We start from the raw sequence: 17,731 nt of genomic DNA, 5'->3' as shown, positions 1-17,731 counted from the left end.
AATTTTCTCTTTGTACGTGTGTGTGTGTGTGTGTGTGTGTGTGTGTGTGTGTGTGTGTGTGTGTGTGTGTGTGTGTGTGAATGAATAACAGGGTGCAGAGCGTAACGGTGCATTAGAGGAGTGACAGAACGAGAGTGACAGCTTGAACCGAAAACCCAGATTAACCCTGCCTTTATGTGTGCGCCATTACCTATTCCTTAGAACTTTGTCTTCCGCACAGCCTACTGAGGCAGAATCCAACCTCTCGCCATCTGTAAAGTAGGCTGCACAGAAGGCTGGCATTCGCTACAGATTAGGAATCATGGTAATGTGCCTTTCTAGTACGCCGGAGGTGGATGTGATCAAGGAAGAAGTGTGGCACACATCATGCTCAGCAAAACGCATGAAACACAATCAAATCAGCTGTTCCAATGATGGGGACAAGCTGGGATCCAAGATACGCCGACGCCTAGTTATATGCAAGCCTAAAATAGCACACATTTATGTCACCTGACTTCAAAGAAGTGATTTGTTCTATTATGTGTAGTAATAAATTGTATGTAGGGGGCTTGCAAGTAGCAGACGTCACACTCTCAAATAGCAACTATAGGATGATAATGACAAATATATCTAGCTCTACTTATTACTTACCTCGACATACGTTGCCATTGTCAGGTTCAAACCCAGCCTTGCATGTGCAGCTACCAATAGGAACCATCCACTCTCCGTCTCCATTGCAGTACAGCTTTATGGGGACATCTACTTCCTCTGAGTTGGGAATGCAGATACCTCTGGCGATTACGAGGGAGGTGCTCTCAGCCCCTGTCATGGTCTCTGGAAAGATTGCAAAGTTCTGGACCACACTTGGGCACTTTTTATAAAAGACCCTGACTGACAGCAGAGACATGCAGGCGCCATAGTCCTGAAAGGCCAGGTAGAAGCCATTTTTCGACAATGGGCCGAAACTCCGCACTTCTGTGTTGACCTTCATCAGGCGTCCGCCAAAGTCCACCTGCGAGAAGCTTTCATCTGCAGCAATGGTGTCCACCTTGAGATAAGGGGCCTCCATCCAGAAGGCGGTGCCTTTAGTGGCAATGACAGCGTCAGTCTCATAGTAATAGAGATTAAACGTCTCCTTGCATGAGCCAGGGACGTTGGGGATGGAGCTGCAGTCACGCACGGTGAATCGAATCTCCACATAGATGCGCTGTGCTCCACGCCGATCAATGAAGGTGGTAAGGAGCCAGTTGTTTTGACTGGGCTCGAAGACATTACACACCTGGTAGGTCCTTATTGTGTTGAGGTTTTCATCATAGCCACTCACCTCCTCCCACTGCAGAAAGAGAAGGAGAGAGAAGAGTGCACATGGTTGATTAGTAATCATCAGTGAAAAGGCTTTGGTGCCTCCTCCTTTTTCTGATAGAGAAGGCTAATATTGGCTGAGCCACAGAGAATTTGTACACATATTAGTAATCTCCCTAAGGCACTACATTTGAGTCTACTTCCTGGATTAACAAAATGAATCAGCGTATCGAGCTGTGGGGCTTATTCATCCAATGAGAACACACAATTGTCCTTCTTTTTCTGAATTATAAACAAGTACAGCAACAGCAAAAATAGCGCCTTCTCGAAATACAGTCAACTGCTCTAGTATGTGTACTGCCACTGTATAAGCACAAACCCAGTTTGGATGCACTGCTATTTGCCATCTATGCCGAGCGTGGCTAGGCACAGAGTTGATGCATTATAAAATATGGTGCATAACAAAGTCAAGATTACGCACTATAGAATTACAATTAGACAGACGGGGGCTACTATATGGCTGCCAAGAGCCAGTCTGATGGAGAGGCATTTGCCTGCAGACTGAACTTAAAAGCACTGTGGACCATTTCTTGCAGGTGTGACCCAGAAAGTATGCTGGATGAGCATCAGAAGCCCCTTGGGTTATTAAACTCAGTGCACAAAATCATGATGAAAATGTGCCATTAACATTTGGCAGGAATCACTGGGCGTCGGGAAGAGAAATTACTGAAATAAAAAGATGCTGGACTGGAAGCTTGCTTTCAGATGAACATTTCTGAATAAATGTCCAGCTGCGCAAAAGCTGGTCAAGCTCAAATTGGTTGAGGGTCTATTTACATTCAAAATGTGATATTTAAATTTGTAAAGCTATTTTTATAATGTGTGTGTTATATGTTGGCATACAGCTGCAGAACAGTCACATAAAACAACCACGCTGACTTGAAATTAATATTTTTGCGGAGTAGAGAGACACAGTTTTGAAAATGTTCCTCTCAGATCAATTCCACTGTCTGGAAAAATAGCATTCTTTGTACTGTAATTTGAAGCAAAAGGTTTGCTCACTTATCCCCACCACCCCCACCCTCCCCCACCCCCACCAATGATCCAAACAGCTGTAGGCCAGGAGGAGTTAATGAGGTCTATAGTGGAGTAAAGGGGCCTCCAGTCAGTTCATGTTTCTTGTGAGCATATATCTCCTGGTGCTTCCTCCTTCTTCTGACCTTTAAAGCCCCAGCTGCTCCATCAGGCCTAATGGAGAGGAGGAGACATCAACTCTCCACACACAGCCCCAACAACCGTTCAAATGATGGAAAAGATTCCAAAATCTTCTAAGACGAGTCCAGGAACTAACGCGAGACGAGATAGTGCCTTCGAATTTGGGGTTTGAAAAATAAATAAAAACAACTAAGATGAGAAACTATTTGGCCCAAGGAATACATGGCAATATCAGGAGAAAAACATTGGTTTGTGTCAGGTGGGGGCAATGAGAGGGGGGAGAAGACACGTGGAGAACAGTGACACCGCTGACATGATAAACGAGTTTACAGAAAAAAAAGAGGTGCAAATTAAAGCATTTTTTCACCGCTGCTCCCTCAGTGCCCACTTCGCTGTACTCTTCTCCGCACCCCCCCCCCCCTCTCCACTCTTCCCCTTCTGCTCTCCTCTCTCGTCTCTGCTCTGTAATGACCATTCATCAGCATTACAGGAACCTGTCCCTTTCAGCACTGCCTGTTCATTAATACAGCCAGCCCTAGGCTCCTCTGCACCCGTCTGCTCCAGTCTAGGAGGGGGTCCTCACCACCCCTCGTCTAGCCAAATGACCACCATCTTTCACGCCAGCGAGAGAGCCCCGAGGCGTCGCCGATAATGTCCGTCTGAAATCTGTCCAGAAATTCATTGGCTCATATAATAATGAACTGCAATTTTTGGTATTTCCTCCTCGGAAGATATTAGGTGTCACCATTGTGTCAAAGACAAAGAAAACTATTACAGGTGCATCAGTTACTTAGCAGAAATCAAACTTTGCGCCACATCCTTTCAGCGCTTTGCTTTCATCTGCTGTTCACGCCTGTGTGCTTGTGTGTGTGTGCAGATCGTGCTGTTTATAATTTGATGGTTTACCGACCACATATTGATTTGCTGGCTGTGTTTTGCTACTGAAGAGCTTGAGGCTACATACCACATTTCTGCTTCTGTAGACCCAAAACATTTGATTACCCAGAGTATTACCATTGGTATCAATCATTTAGCATCTTCTAACAACATTTATTGCATGTGACACATGCATTTAAGAAGCAAGGACACGGTCTACATAAGCAGCACATGTCCTGCAGTCACAAACTTTGCCTAGGCTTCCTATTTCTATTACTTTGCTCTTCCACAGACCTTTTACATCATTTAAATTAAATCTCTCTCCTGCACATCTCCATGACATCTCTCTGACCTTGCCAAAGAAGAGAGAGAAGGCAGTTTCAACTGTCACCTCACTGATAATGAAATTCCCTGGTCCTCGCATCTATTTTCTCTTCAGGATTTGTGTATAAAATAACACGGTTAGTCCTGCGCTATGTATATTTGGTCCATGAATTATGGATGTAAGCGCAGATGTATGTCCGAGGGATGTATCATTCATATCGGCTTAAGGTAAACAAGGTGCGATTCTCACGTTCCCAAGTCCTCTTTTTAACTACCCCACCACATGTTTTTCCTGCGGTAGAGGTGCAGGTGATAAGAGATCATGCTCTCTGTGTGGGAGTCAGGTAAGAAACCACAGAGCAGTAAAGGATGTAGATTACATTTTGATGAAATTATGAGTTATGGAAAAAACAAATCGAATACAGTGGGCAGAAGCTTTAGACCGACTAACATAGGAGAGTGTTTTATGTGCCTCAGCTTTCTCCCAATTAGTTTTACTGTACACATTTCTGCACCACTTTATCTTTATTTTACCATTACCAATCTCACTGAACGCAAACGCCAACCAAATGTACCCTTTGGCTCCACTCTAATAGCTTTGCTTTTGCCAGTAATAGGAGACACTCTTGCTTCCCCCTATCCCTGATTGTCAAGTGTTGCCATTGTGGGTGTCATTATGGCTGCTCTGTTTTACTGGCAGTAGCGAGGAGATGGAGGAGCCGTAGATTTGCAGAGCGCTTAATGTTTGTTTTAATGACCAGTCACAGCTAGCTGAGCTGAAGAGGACAGGGCGGAGGAAAGAAAGAGACAGAGTGATGGATAAAAGATAAAATACAAACATGGAGAGGAATCAAGGAGAAGGGGGTGGCGGTAATATATTCAGGCTGATGTTCCCCCTTCCCACAGCCTCAGCTCGCTGCCATCAAGCCATCAATACTGTGCCCTCATCAAGAGCATTCATCACATTGATCTCCTGCCATTACCTTCAATGGCTAAAATAACAAAGAGCAGCTCAGATGGCCACAGTCTTGCTCTAGAGCACCACGGCATCAAACAGTGAGCAGGGGACAAGCAGAGCCCCAATCACGGAGCTGAGGGTAACCTATCAGAACATGGATGTAACACCTGTGGACAATAATAGGAGAAATGGACTGGACTACTGAGTCATTTAGAGTAGTCAAGGAAGGAACAGGACAGGAGCTACGGCACATATGCTGCAAGATTCCAGTCAAGCTTGCTACTGATATAACAAAAGCTATGGAGAAGAGGTCTGGCCTGAGAATAGTTCAAAATGTCATATAGACCGTTTCCCCCACACTTTCCCCCACCATTTTTTAGGAACCCAGGAACCTTTTTAGGAACTCAGGAATTTTACTTGCTCTTCAACTAATAGCCCTTTCCCACTGGTAACCAAAACCTCACTAACATCTGGCTTTTGTCCGTAGTGGGAAAGGTCACAATTCAGGCATTCATTCTCAGCACAAATGACTCTGCAGTAGTCACGGGTATTTAACAGCTCCAGTTCTGATCGGCAGTAATTGAAAGGTGATGCCATGACGCAAGTCTCCACCATCGGGTAACTTCTGTCATCTCGGTCACAAATTCCATCCGTCTCCGCCCAGGCAGCGCTCAGATATCGTTCCGAAAAAGTCAGCACAGAGTTTGAAAGACCGAATAAGTAACAGAGAGAATAACCACCGTAACACACTGGCCTCCATGCTGCTTTCTACTTTTTACTGTTTTATGGCACCTTTGTGACGTTAAACGTGACCCACTTGAAAAAAAAACTCAGAAAGGCATACTTGTTTACTGGCAATGGGAAAAGAGTTGCCTATTTTTAGCAGGTTTACAAAAATATACTGTATATACCTGCTAATGGTGGTGGAAAAAGGGTGTAAAGGAACCTAGATCCTTATGTAGTTACTGGGCCATACTTTCTGCTCCCCAAAAGTCTCGGCCTTGGGTTGGACAAACACAAGCCTCAAAGCTGCTACAGCTTGTTTACAGCAGTCACTCACACATAAATCTACAGTGGGTGCTAGTAGTATCAATGTTAAAATGCTGTTACATACTAAAGTAAGAATTAACCAGACAACACTAAGCAGATCATCACTACTTATTTTTTTTATGGCATTTTCAGTCTGTCCCTTTACCTCCGCGGGTCTCCTTGCCAGTACCCATTTAAAGACACACAGCAAGTAACAAAGATCGACGGTGACTATGTGTTGTTGTTTTGTTGCGTGAAGAAAAATGTGTCTTCAGAAAAACTGATGCTTTCCATTATGGGTTATTTACCTAATCATCAAGGTTCTTTAGTTGCTGTGGAAAAAGAATCTTTATTTCCTGATTTAGTTCCTGAGCCTCCATTTCTCCAGGGCCTATTTGTTGGAAGAAGCCCAATGGTGGCCACAAAAGGAAATTCAGGAATAAAGTAAGAGCAATACAACTTCTGCCCTGATGCACTGTAACTCTACCCTCAGTCATACAAACCAACCAAAACACTTGGCAGCAATAGGTCTGGTTGTGGCTCGTACATAAAGACAAGTCTTGACTACTTTAAGCTCATAGTTCAACGGCAGTCAATTCACACGAGATGGAGTTGTGAAAATCTTTAACCTCTAGTCTAGTCTGATGCTCAGTGGAGTCCCATTCACTTACTGCTTTTCAAATCCATCAGCACCAGTTAATACAGCGACATGCTCAGACATACTGAACACAGATGGATGATGAGCAGCTCAGAGCATTTCCACATTTACAGCGCCTCAGCCTAGAAAGGTCTACAAAATGCCATTGCAAATAGCACATGAGCGCCTGGCAACTGTTTCTTGAGCGGCCATCAAAACTCCCATTATTCAGTCTGACGATGTGCTTTTACAGCAGGACCCAAGGCAAAACGTGTATGAAATAGTAGACCGCAACGGCCAAATGTAAGCGCTCCACCGCCACCTCGTTCCCCTCAACGTTGTCCCAGTCAGCGGTTTTACAACTGAATTTTTGGTGCCCTTTTCAGTTAAAGCACTGAACTTTGAGTTTACCCTTCAAAGGGACAGTTGGTAGGAGAGTTTGCTTCCTTTTTATTGTGTGATCTCCAAAGGATTCGAGGACTAGAGTGTGTTTATATAGTGTTTCTGCCAACATTATGGCTAGGGTGTTGGGTTTACATATATAACCCCAAGAGAAATGGTCGGCACATTTGTGAGCCCTTTCTACCCAAGACCTGTCTGTTCATCTATCAATGCAGGGCTAAAACATGTGGGTGTAGGCAAGCAGGAGATTGCTTTTCATACCACAGGCTTAGGATGGACATTTCAATAATGAGCCTATTTGTTATTCATGACAACACAACATTGTACTGAGGCAGGGAAAGTATACCTTCATAGAATCATTTTTTTAAATACTTGGGCATGAATAAATCAGCATTTAAAGAGCTGGCTTTTGATAAAAAAAAGAGAGAAGAAAAAAAGGGAAGGGTGCATGTGCAGGTGAAATTCACATTGACATATTTGTAAAGGCCAAGGTCTCCGAAGGACAGTGGATTATAGCTGGACATGAAAAGCTCCGATAGGGAACGAACCCTTTATGCCCCTGCTGAAAGATGCTCTTCTCATTTTGCAAAGCTTACCGCCGACGGTAATCACAAGCCAAGATAGCTTTTTCTTTCCAAAGGTTTCGAATCCCTCTGACTTAATGAGGATATTTGCATTTCAACCTTTGGGTCTGCTCCTTGAAGTCGAAAGAATGGACATGTCATACGAAGCAACAGTTGCTTTGCTTTGGTAACAATAACTGCAGCTACATTTACTCACATCCCCCCGACAAGCTTTGAGACACATGCTCATAGACTCATAAATTCACAAATTCTGAAAGCTACGCCTCGTCCTCCAGCTCGCACACTACAGCTTCTAAAATATGCAGTGGCATGATTGCTATTATCATTTCTGATCAGCTGTGTTATTGAATGAGGGCTGCTGTCAGGCCAGTTGCATGGGAATAATTATTTTGCGGGGCATCAGTGGCCTAGTTCCGCATGGTTGAATGTGATGGATGGGGAGGAAATGGTGATGTCTGAAACACTCCCAGTCCTGCCAGGTCCCAGCCACTCTATAATTACAGTCACACAGTTTGACTGAGCCCAAATAGAACTCTGTCAGTCTGCGTCAGAATGAGACACATTGAAGATCTGCTCCCCGGCCACGCTCATCCCCCCCCGATCGATACTTTTATTGAACGGAGGTGTTAAGCATTCATGTTGACGTTGCTCAGCAAAACCTATCCAAGGTGTTTTTGTGTTGTTGTTGTTACTGGTGGCTTTCATACCAAACTTTATCTGAATGTGTATAGCGAGTGGGAAATGCTGGGAGTGAAATGGGAGTGCTGCGTTGACACATTATTTGCAATGTGGTCTCATTACATGCTTTCAAATGTCTTTGATATGCCTTTTTCCCTTAGATCCTGTGAGATGCACATAATGTGGCATTATGCTGCACCATTCAACTGAACAATCCACCCAGGCGCCTCACTCTCCCACCCCATCCAACTTTTATAATATCATTATTAACACTGGTATTTTCAATTACATGCCGGTTGCTTTGAAGCGGCAGCTGATCTGCTGGACTAAAGATGTTTTGAGATTGATCTGCTAGTAAACACAATACTGTACATGCAACTAAATGTGGCTTCTACTGTTTACACAGAAGACAGCAAGCTTAAATTGGAAAACAAATGATTTAGACAAAATACATTTAAATCTCAACTGCAGGCGATTTGGCCTCATCAGTTTTACAAAAGATCTGAAAATATGAAGATGTAATTATTAAAGCAAACATAATTTTAAAGAAATTGGTGGGTGGCAGAGCTTTGGCAAGGTTGCTTGATGCTGTAGGTGGGAATACAGAAATAGGTGAATTATACAGCAGCTGATGATTATATATATATATATATATATATATATATATATATATATATATATATATATATATATATATATATATATATATATATAGTTGAACATGTTCATGCTGATGCCACAATATGTGCAGTAGAATAAATACAATATGTTCCTGGTTTCAATTTCTTGTGACCATAATTCATCATCATTCACATTATCACATGTTTCAGTGGTAACTATAATTGTTCAAATGTATTGAACAGAAGTTTTCAAGTACACGTCTTTCTATTTGAAATGCCAGTAGTCTCCAATTATCCATTTTGACCGCTGGAAAGTGTGTGGAATAAGTATAAAACTGATTAAAGAATTTCACAATTACCATATAAGGACTGTATGAGTAAGCCTAAAAATACTCCAGCGAAATGTCTGGAAAGCGTCACTAACTCAACAGGGTGTTTAAAAGTACAGAAACAAGGTTAATGCAATTGTGTTAAAACAGAGAACTGTTTCCTGAAGACTTTTATCTCAAGATGCACCTGGTAACACCCACTCAGGGTGTCCTCAGAGTAACCATGCGGCTGACAGTGCTTCAGCAGGGCTTTCAGTTTCCAGTAGCAACATTACCTTGAGTGTAAAAGGCCAAAGCTGTGTGTTGCGTTGAAATATCTGACAGCCTCTGCAACGTTATGGATCTATTGTGTAGGATGATAAGAAGGGTGACTAAATGATTCACCATGACTGAGATGTGCCTTGATGCACCAGCGAGTACTGTATGTAGAGAGAAGGAAATTAAAAGTAAAAGAAGGGCGAGAGAGAGAGAGAGAGAGAGAGAGAGAGAGAGAGAGAGAGAGAGAGAGAGAGAGAGAGAGAGAGAGAGAGAGAGAGAGAGAGAGAACCACAGATGAAGCAGTCTGGATGTAACAAGGGGTAAAAGGGAGTAAGATAAATGCAGTAAGGGAGTGAAAGAGTGAAAGCTCTGCATGATTCCTGGCCCCCTATGGCCCAAGGCGAGGCCATTTAGGGACAAACCACAAAGAACATGTCAGCAGGGGACAGGAGAATGGCAAGGTATGAAGGCTTTTGGGTGCAAAGGGGCCCCTGCCTTGTGTGTGTGTGTGTGTGTGTGTGTGTGTGTGTGTGTGTGTGTGTGTGTGTGTGTGTAAAAATCCTGCAAAGCATGACACCTGGTAGTACTATCCTCCAGACACAAAGACACGTGGAGGGATGAAGAGTGTCGGGGGAGGAGGTGGGGGGGTTAGGTAAAGATAGAGCAAAAAGTCAGTCTGAGCTTTGAAACAGACAATCTGGAGTAAAGAAAAGCAGAAAACAATGACAGAAACAGTCACTGTGGGTAAAAAGATAGAGGAGAAGAATAGAAGAATGTATGGCTATTTCTGACAGCTCAGTAGGACTGCTAAAATAGCAGGTACTGCAAGTACTGCAGGTACTGGGGTAGAAACACAATCCCTCCCACACACATCAGTCAGTCTCCAGCCACTTCTTTGCGCTCCTCCAAATTCATACCAAATTAAGGAAAGACTCATTTTTTCTTTCCTGCCCTTTTTTTTTACTTTCTTCTTTTATTTATTCTTCGTCCTTGGCTCCTAATATATCCAAGAGAATTGTTACATGTGAAATATGGAAGGGAAACCCACAGGAAGGAGATCAATAATTGAGGTAGTCACATTATATTCAAAGAGTCAAAAATAAAAAAGGAAGAAGTAGAAATAGTCGTGAAAAGTGGCACACAATTTCAAACCAGCCTGATTTCATTTGTAACTCTAGTCTGTTTGTGTTGCACACATACTGGAATGTTCTGCTCCGTCAGTATCTATGTAGATGCTGCTGTCTTGGCCATGTCGCCCTTGCAAATAATTTAAAATGTTAATTAAATCTTACCAACAAAAAATAAGAGAAAAATGTTTAGATTTAGACATTTAAAATTCCTTAGACACACAAACCGACAACACAAGCACCCAAACACAGAGCCACACACACAAACACACAGGCAGAAAGCCATAGATGCATTGTGATCTTGTGATCATGTGATTTGTTCCTTGTCTTACTATTCTGGTCTTCATGCTGAGCAGAGATGTCCGTGTCTGATCTCAGAGCAGTCAAATCACACTCAATGACCATGGCGGCAAAATGAAATTGGTGTCCCACTGATAGGACAATGTCAGCTGTGTGTGTATGTGTATGTGTTAGCACAAATGTGCACATACATTCAATTTCGTTTTAACCGCAACTAATTCCTCACGAGTTTATAAGGAGTTATATGTGTGAATGTGTGCATGTGCTCATGTCTGGGTAAATTCTTATACAAGTGTGCCGTTTCCATCCGTATGCGTGGGAGAGTGACTGTGTGTGTGTGTGTGTGTGTGTGTGTGTGTGTGTGTGTGTGTGTGTGTGTGTGTGTGTGTGTGTGTGTGTGTGTGTGTGTGTGTAATGAAAGCACTTTTCTCACCTGGCCGCTGAAGCGCAGCCAGCATGACTCACTGTCGTTTTTCTCCTCTCATTCCATTTCAGCTCGGGCTCTGCAGGTTCAGAGTTCAACTCCATCCCTCTCGTTCTTTCTCGCTCCTTCTCACTCATCCTTTTTTCGTCTCCATCACTCTCCGACTCTTATTATCTACATTCAATCAGCCTCTTTCTCTTTCCTCTCTGCCTTTGGCTTACTTTCCTCACTTTACTTGTCCCCCCTGTGTTCCCTTATGCTCATTGAGCCACTGCCTGTCAATCTGTCAGGATATAAATAATTGAGGTGTATTGAGTCTGGTCAGCAGATGGTGAGATGGCTGTTATGGATCTATCTGTGCTCTTTAAGAATGGCTTAGTATATGCTGACACCTGTCCAGTTAAGACCCACAGGAGCTTTGCTTAAAGGACAATTCCGGCGCAAAATGAACCTAGGGGTTAATAACACATGGGTGCCGAGTTAATTGTTCTCTGGGATATGTTTTTATGCTAATCAAATGTGACCAGTTTTAGAGTAAACCGCTAATTAGCTTATAACGCTAGTCGTCGGGGCACGTGAAAGTAAAAAGAAATCGCTATTTCTATAACACTAACAAGGCTCAAAATAGCACCACACTTCCATGGTAGCATAATGAGGGTCCTGACATGTAAACCGAAGCATTGAGAACTTTGTAAGTGTAAAGACAGTTTATTAAAAAGATAGTTTATAAAGACATTTGGTATACAGGCAGGCGCCATCTTCTGAAAACAGTCATGACCAGTCGAACAACGAACGCTGTGTAACCAGTAACTCAAGCACGGCGTTCGTATTAACCCCTAGGTTCATTTTGCGCCGGAATTGTCCTTTAAGCACAGGGCGGGCACGCCCAAAAACGCCACTCCAGCAGCACCTGCTCTTGTGCACGCTCACATATGCATGTGCAGATATGCAACAGCACACTCAGGCACATAAAAACATACGTGAGCACACACACGCCCACATGTGGAAATACAAGGGAGTGTAAATACAAACAGACAAACTGAGATGTCATGGAGAGATCCATCTGTTCTTATGCACCTGGCACCTGCTACAACCAAAGGGCAGAGGGATTTCTCCAAAATTCCCTCCTTATCTTTCTGCTTCCGTCTCACTCCCCACGCCTTTTCCTGTCAGTTGTGCTCCCCACCACTAATCCTCCACACCCCTTTCTCTGCTCACTTGGCCCACTCTTTATCCCTCTTCTCCCCAAGCCCCTTACACCACACCAACCTGCCCTGTTTCTACACGCTTCACAGCAGCCTTGATCAGTGCAGCCACTGCCACCCCACTGACCCCGTAACCCCCCCAACACCCCTATCCCCAAAGGCTCTCAACTTAAAGCCTGAACTCTGTCTTTGACCTCCCAGAGTCACATGAGTTAACCCGAGCTCTCTTCCACACGCACACCCACCGCTGAATGCTGCAGTCCTACAGAGCTGCTTATTTTTGGTTCCCATTCACATTCAATTGATCTCTTACCCTGTCTCCCTCCAGTTGATCCTAATCCCTACCTCCTCAACCCTCAACCCCCTTTTCCTCATTCCGCAACCCTTCCAGCTCTTCCGCCGTCACTCGTTTATTTCTTCTACCAGCTCCTCCCATCCTTCACTCTCGGCATCTTCCTCTCTCACTCACTCTACACTCCCCTAATCCCATCCGACCCCTCCCAAATGAGAGCAGTGTTTTCTCACTCCCCTTTTATCTGAATCATTCAAGAATCTCGATTTATTTTATTTACAGTTCTGATCACCAACATTTTGTTGTTTTGTTTCAGGGAACTCACCCTGTTTTGGCCACATCCAAACATGTTCAGTTAAAACACGGGTCTTAAGTTGTCATCATTGCTTTTAATGGCAAAAGATTGGAGAAAAGCTAATAGAAAGTATGACAACAGATTATAAAGAATGTAGTATAAGAGCATACGGGCCAAACATTGACTCTTCCTGGTAGGACTGTGGGTTGTATATATTTATCTGTGTAATAGCATAGTGCTACAGGCTAGTTAACAAAACGAGCCTCACAGTATCTTAGCATTTCTTCTGTTGCTTGTAACCAGCACCTCGTGCACCATCCTGCTCTTTAAAAACACCTAGTGGACACACAGCCTTGCTCTTCTTCTGATCTTCATTTCCTCTGCTTTCCTTTATTCCTTACGTCATAACATTCCCTAAAATGTTTTTAATAACTTCTCACCTCCCCTATCTCCTTCTATGATTACATCATGCACACAGGACAGCAGATTACTGTGGGAAATCAAGCAGGTAATCAGATAACACAAAAGTGGAAAAGCTCTAAAAGTTATATGGAATTGGTGAGTAATCTGATGCCAAATTGTAATTATATAAGTAATTATTGGCCAGACTGTTGAGCTAAAGCTATGCTAGTTGTTGGCACTTGACCCTAACCACGTTCATAGCAACAAGAATGATGAAGGTGGGATACAGTTTGAAAAGAAATGTTGTAGAGGTGTTGTTTACTTTATAGGCTGTGTATCTCAGTTATGACATTATCTGTGTCACATAACAGTGATATGAGCAAAAGATGTATCCTGAAATTTATAATTTGTTTAAAAAAAAAAAAAAAAAGACACAATTATATTGTTCATCACAATTAATTTTGAGACAATTCATTGTACAGCAAAATTTGGAATTGTTACAGCTCTAATCAGTATTGGAAGACATTGTTTAATAGTACTTAAGTTCACATGTTATGTAGGGGATTAGCATTTGGACGGCTAAGGCAGTGGCTCTGTAGTGAGAGCACTTACACTAAATTGCGTATTGGTTAAGCCTGATTCTGGATTTACAGTTTTTTCTGAATGCTTAAACCCTAACCGTGATTGTCATAGCACAATTTCTAAAACTATTAGTACTTATAGCAAAACCACTCACTGAGTTTGCAAAACTAAAAGCACAAAGACTGCTTTGCACTCAGTTTGCAATTTTGTAACACACACTTTGCAAAACTGTAGGTACAATCCACTGTACAGCACTCTTTTAGCAGAACTGTAAACACAACTCACTGCTTTACACTCACATTCCAAATGATCAACACACACCTAGCAAAACTATACACATGTATGGCTATTATTTACACTAGTGTGCCAACTGTCTGGCACACTGTCACATGTGAAAACTGTTTTAGATAATTAGTTCACTTTGCAATCAGCCTAAGCACTATAAATAAGCCACAGGTGTGTGGAGTACAATGGAGGGAGCAGGAAGAGTGAGAAGAGTGAGAATTAGAGGAGGCTGAGGAAGAGGACGTGGAGGTGAAGAAGTAAGAGGAAGAGGATGAGGAAGAGGACGCGGAGGTGAAGAAGTAGGAGGAAGAGGAGGAGGAAGAGGACGCGGAGGTGAAGAAGTAGGAGGAAGAGGAGGAGGAAAAGGACGTGGAGGTGAAGAAGTAAGAGGAAGAGGATGAGGAAGAGGACGCGGAGGTGAAGAAGTAGGAGGAAGAGGAGGAGGAAGAGGACGCGGAGGTGAAGAAGTAAGAGGAAGAGGAGGAAAAGGACGTGTTGGTGAAGAAGTAGGAGGAAGAGCAGGAGGACGCGGAGGTGAAGAAGTAGGTGGAAGAGGAGAGGAAGAGGACAAGGAGGAGCAAGAGGAGGACGAGGACGGGGAAGAGGAAGGGTAAGAAGAGTAAGAAATAGAATTACTGATGACATCAGAGCTACAATAGTGGACCATGTAATCAACCACGGAATGACCCTGAGGGAAGCTGGCCAAAGGCCTAACTCGAGCCACTACACTTTAGCAAGCATCAGGAGGACATGTCCAAATGAGAATCGGTTAGTACAGTCAATTTGCACTAAGTTTTGTAGCACTGCCATACTCTAATGAGAAACACAACAATACCATACATGTAAAAATACTGAAATTGTTACTTTACAAAATACAGGTAAGCTTAAGGGCCCTATCTTGCACTCAGTGCAATTGCCTTTGTACACTGACGCATGTGTAATTCTTATCTTATACGCACGGCGGACTTTTCCCTCCACAGACGCACGTCGGTAAAAGAGGGAATGTTACTTGGTACTATTTTGCAGTTTCAGAAAACAATTCCGCCACTGACCAGGAAAAACCTGGTCTAAAGTCAGTGGCGCGTTATTCAGATGCTATTTTAGGGGCGCATGCTTGGCCATAATGTAGCGTGTGCACAACGCGCATACACTTCTCTCATCTACACGGACGCAGCAGTTCCCATTTTTGCAAACCATACATAATTACAAGGAAAAATATAACTGGAAATGTGCTTCAGGTGTTTGGATAGGTCAGGAGTCACTTTACAGTACAGTCCTCAAAAAGTCCCAGCATTCTTTGTGGCTTGTTGTTATTTACACAACATTTCCATGAATCATGGATGTGTTGATGACATAAATGAGGAAATATTAGAGGACTTAAGGAGACGTGGTGTTGGCGGGATCTGATCCGGGAGTAATGCGCGATGTGCTCCTGCTGGAGCGGGTGGACGGAAATGGAGTGGGGGGGAGGATGAAGGGGCACAACAGGAGCAGGTGGTGCGTTTGGAGTCCCACGCTCCATGGCTGCAGCAATCCTCTCCAGAGTTGAGGAGATGCGCCCGAGAGGAGCAGCAACATCGCCACCCGCCAAGACGGGCATTTATTACTTTACTGCATCTCGGACAGCTCCCGCTGGCGTGCGCCAGGCAAATCTGCAGTTATAATAGCAATCCGCCATGGAACAAGCGCTCCTGCTCTTAAAAGGGAATGAGAGATGATGCTCTGATTGGTTATTTTCACATTACGCCCAAACAACACCTAGCTACTTCAGACCAACCCATTTTAGATTTGCGTCGGGCGAAAGAGTCATTTATCCCGCCGGTATAATAGCAACAGCGCTCGAGATCCGCCCACAAACTTGCGTTTTGCGTTTCATACTTGCGTTTCAGATCTTTAAAATAGGGCCCATTGTATCATTGGTACTGAATCTGGAAGTGCATACTGTAGTGCTGTGCATGTCTTGTCCAGAGAGTGATGGAGCTGGAGGCAGATGCCATGGGTCATGAGCTGCTTTTTGTGTTCAAAATGTTTTTATTTGGTATTCCACCAGAAGATCATTTGCAACTACACTTTTTTTGCAACATATAAAACTGACAACTTAACAAAAATACATAAAAAATTGAATGAAATAAAAACACACATCTCCAACCCCACCCAAAAGTGCTATCCAGTAATAAAGGCAGGTAATGAAAGCATACACATTAATCACTAGCTTGCAAAAAGAAATAAAAGGGGACCAAGTTTTTTCAAATAACAAAATCTTGTCTTTTAGAGCATACCTAATTCTTTCTAAATGTAGTGTACCAGTCATGAGCTGCTTTTTGTGGATGAGGCAGGTTTTAACCTCTCTAAAACAAGGAGACGTGGCAGGAACATTATTGGACACCGTTTCATAATCAATGTCCCAGGACAACGTGGTGGTAACATAACTATGTGTGCAGCTAGAAGTCAAAATGTTGTTGTTCACCATCATCCAACCCTAGGCCCATATAACACTGCACACATCATTACATTCCTGGACACCTTACATGACATGCTCACTAGTGTTCAGAGACCAGAGCAGACCAGATACGTCATCATATGGGACAATGTTAGTTTCCAAAGGGCTGCTTTGGTCCGCAACTGGTTTACAAATCACTCTTCACTGTACTCAACCTCCCCGCATACTCTCCATTCTTGAATCCAATTGAAGAGTTCTTCTCTGCCTGGCACTGGAAGGTCTATGACATCCCCATCAACGCATAGCCCTTTTATAGGCAGTGGAGGAGGCATGTGGGTATATTGACCAGGCATCATGTCAGGGCTGGATACGGCATTCCAGAAGATAATTTCCCCGGTGCCTTGGACTAGAGGACATTGCATGTAATGTAGACGAAATTTTGTGGGCGGACCTAGAGAGACAACACGATGTAGACTGATTTTTTTTTTTCTTCTCAGTGAAATTACTATTTTCTGTTTGGACTTGGAAAAAAAACACTTGTGTGTAAATAAACAGCAAATACTTGAAGTTTGGATCCCTGTATGTTTACAGAACTATATGACAAAAGTATGACCTCAAACTGACATAGCCTACCTTGTGCACAGAGAAAGCAAAAGCCAGATGTGTTCTTTATTCATACCATCAGTGTGTAGATGGCGCATTGTGTGCTTATTAATGTGATGGCTTGTGTTAACCGTTTGATACGAAGGTTTGAAGAGTTAAGCAAGGTTTATTAGCTTTTGCAAGAGAACTACAATGTTTTGCTGATTTGGTGAAAGGTTTTCTTATTTGTGTGTAGAGTTTTGCAAAAATAGCCAATAGTTACAAAAAAATGTGCCTAAACCATCAGAAAAAAACTGTAATCATTTTGGTTCAAAGGATGGGCAGCTTCAGTGCAACTACAGATGTTTAATTTCACCTCACTGTAGAATTTTCCTTTGTTCTGGTCTTTTTTTTCACATATAAAAACCCTTTGCAAATCAGGTTAAATGTATGACCATGAAAATTGTTATTTTCTTGAGCATAAATTCCAATATCCGATTTTCTTTTAATCATTTAACCTGATGAACACATGAAACACAGTTTTACATGTATCATTCAGATCACTTTTCAGAAACCAAGTTACTTTTAAAAGTTGACAATAATCAC

The 17,731-nt window shown here is 42.9% G+C and overlaps 1 protein-coding gene across 4 annotated transcripts in view; it reads right to left on the bottom strand.

Moving 5' to 3' along the window:
- Nucleotides 1–17,731, bottom strand: part of ephb1 (EPH receptor B1) — a 171,376-nt gene that overhangs the window by 100,770 nt on the left and 52,875 nt on the right. For all 4 annotated transcript variants that reach the window (XR_003693865.1, XM_028592690.1, XM_028592693.1 and 1 more), the window contains exon 3: nucleotides 631–1,312. Coding sequence is in view for 3 of the 4 variants with exons in the window: in XM_028592690.1 (XP_028448491.1) it covers nucleotides 631–1,312 (682 nt within the window). In the remaining variant the exon portion in view is untranslated. The remainder of the gene's footprint in view (nucleotides 1–630; nucleotides 1,313–17,731) is intronic.

The sequence above is a fragment of the Perca flavescens genome, chromosome 12, assembly GCF_004354835.1.
Source record: "Perca flavescens isolate YP-PL-M2 chromosome 12, PFLA_1.0, whole genome shotgun sequence".
Classification (NCBI taxonomy): domain Eukaryota; kingdom Metazoa; phylum Chordata; class Actinopteri; order Perciformes; family Percidae; genus Perca; species Perca flavescens.
The sequence above is the reverse complement of the archived record's forward strand: the minus strand, read 5'-3'. Positions and strand labels throughout refer to the sequence as shown.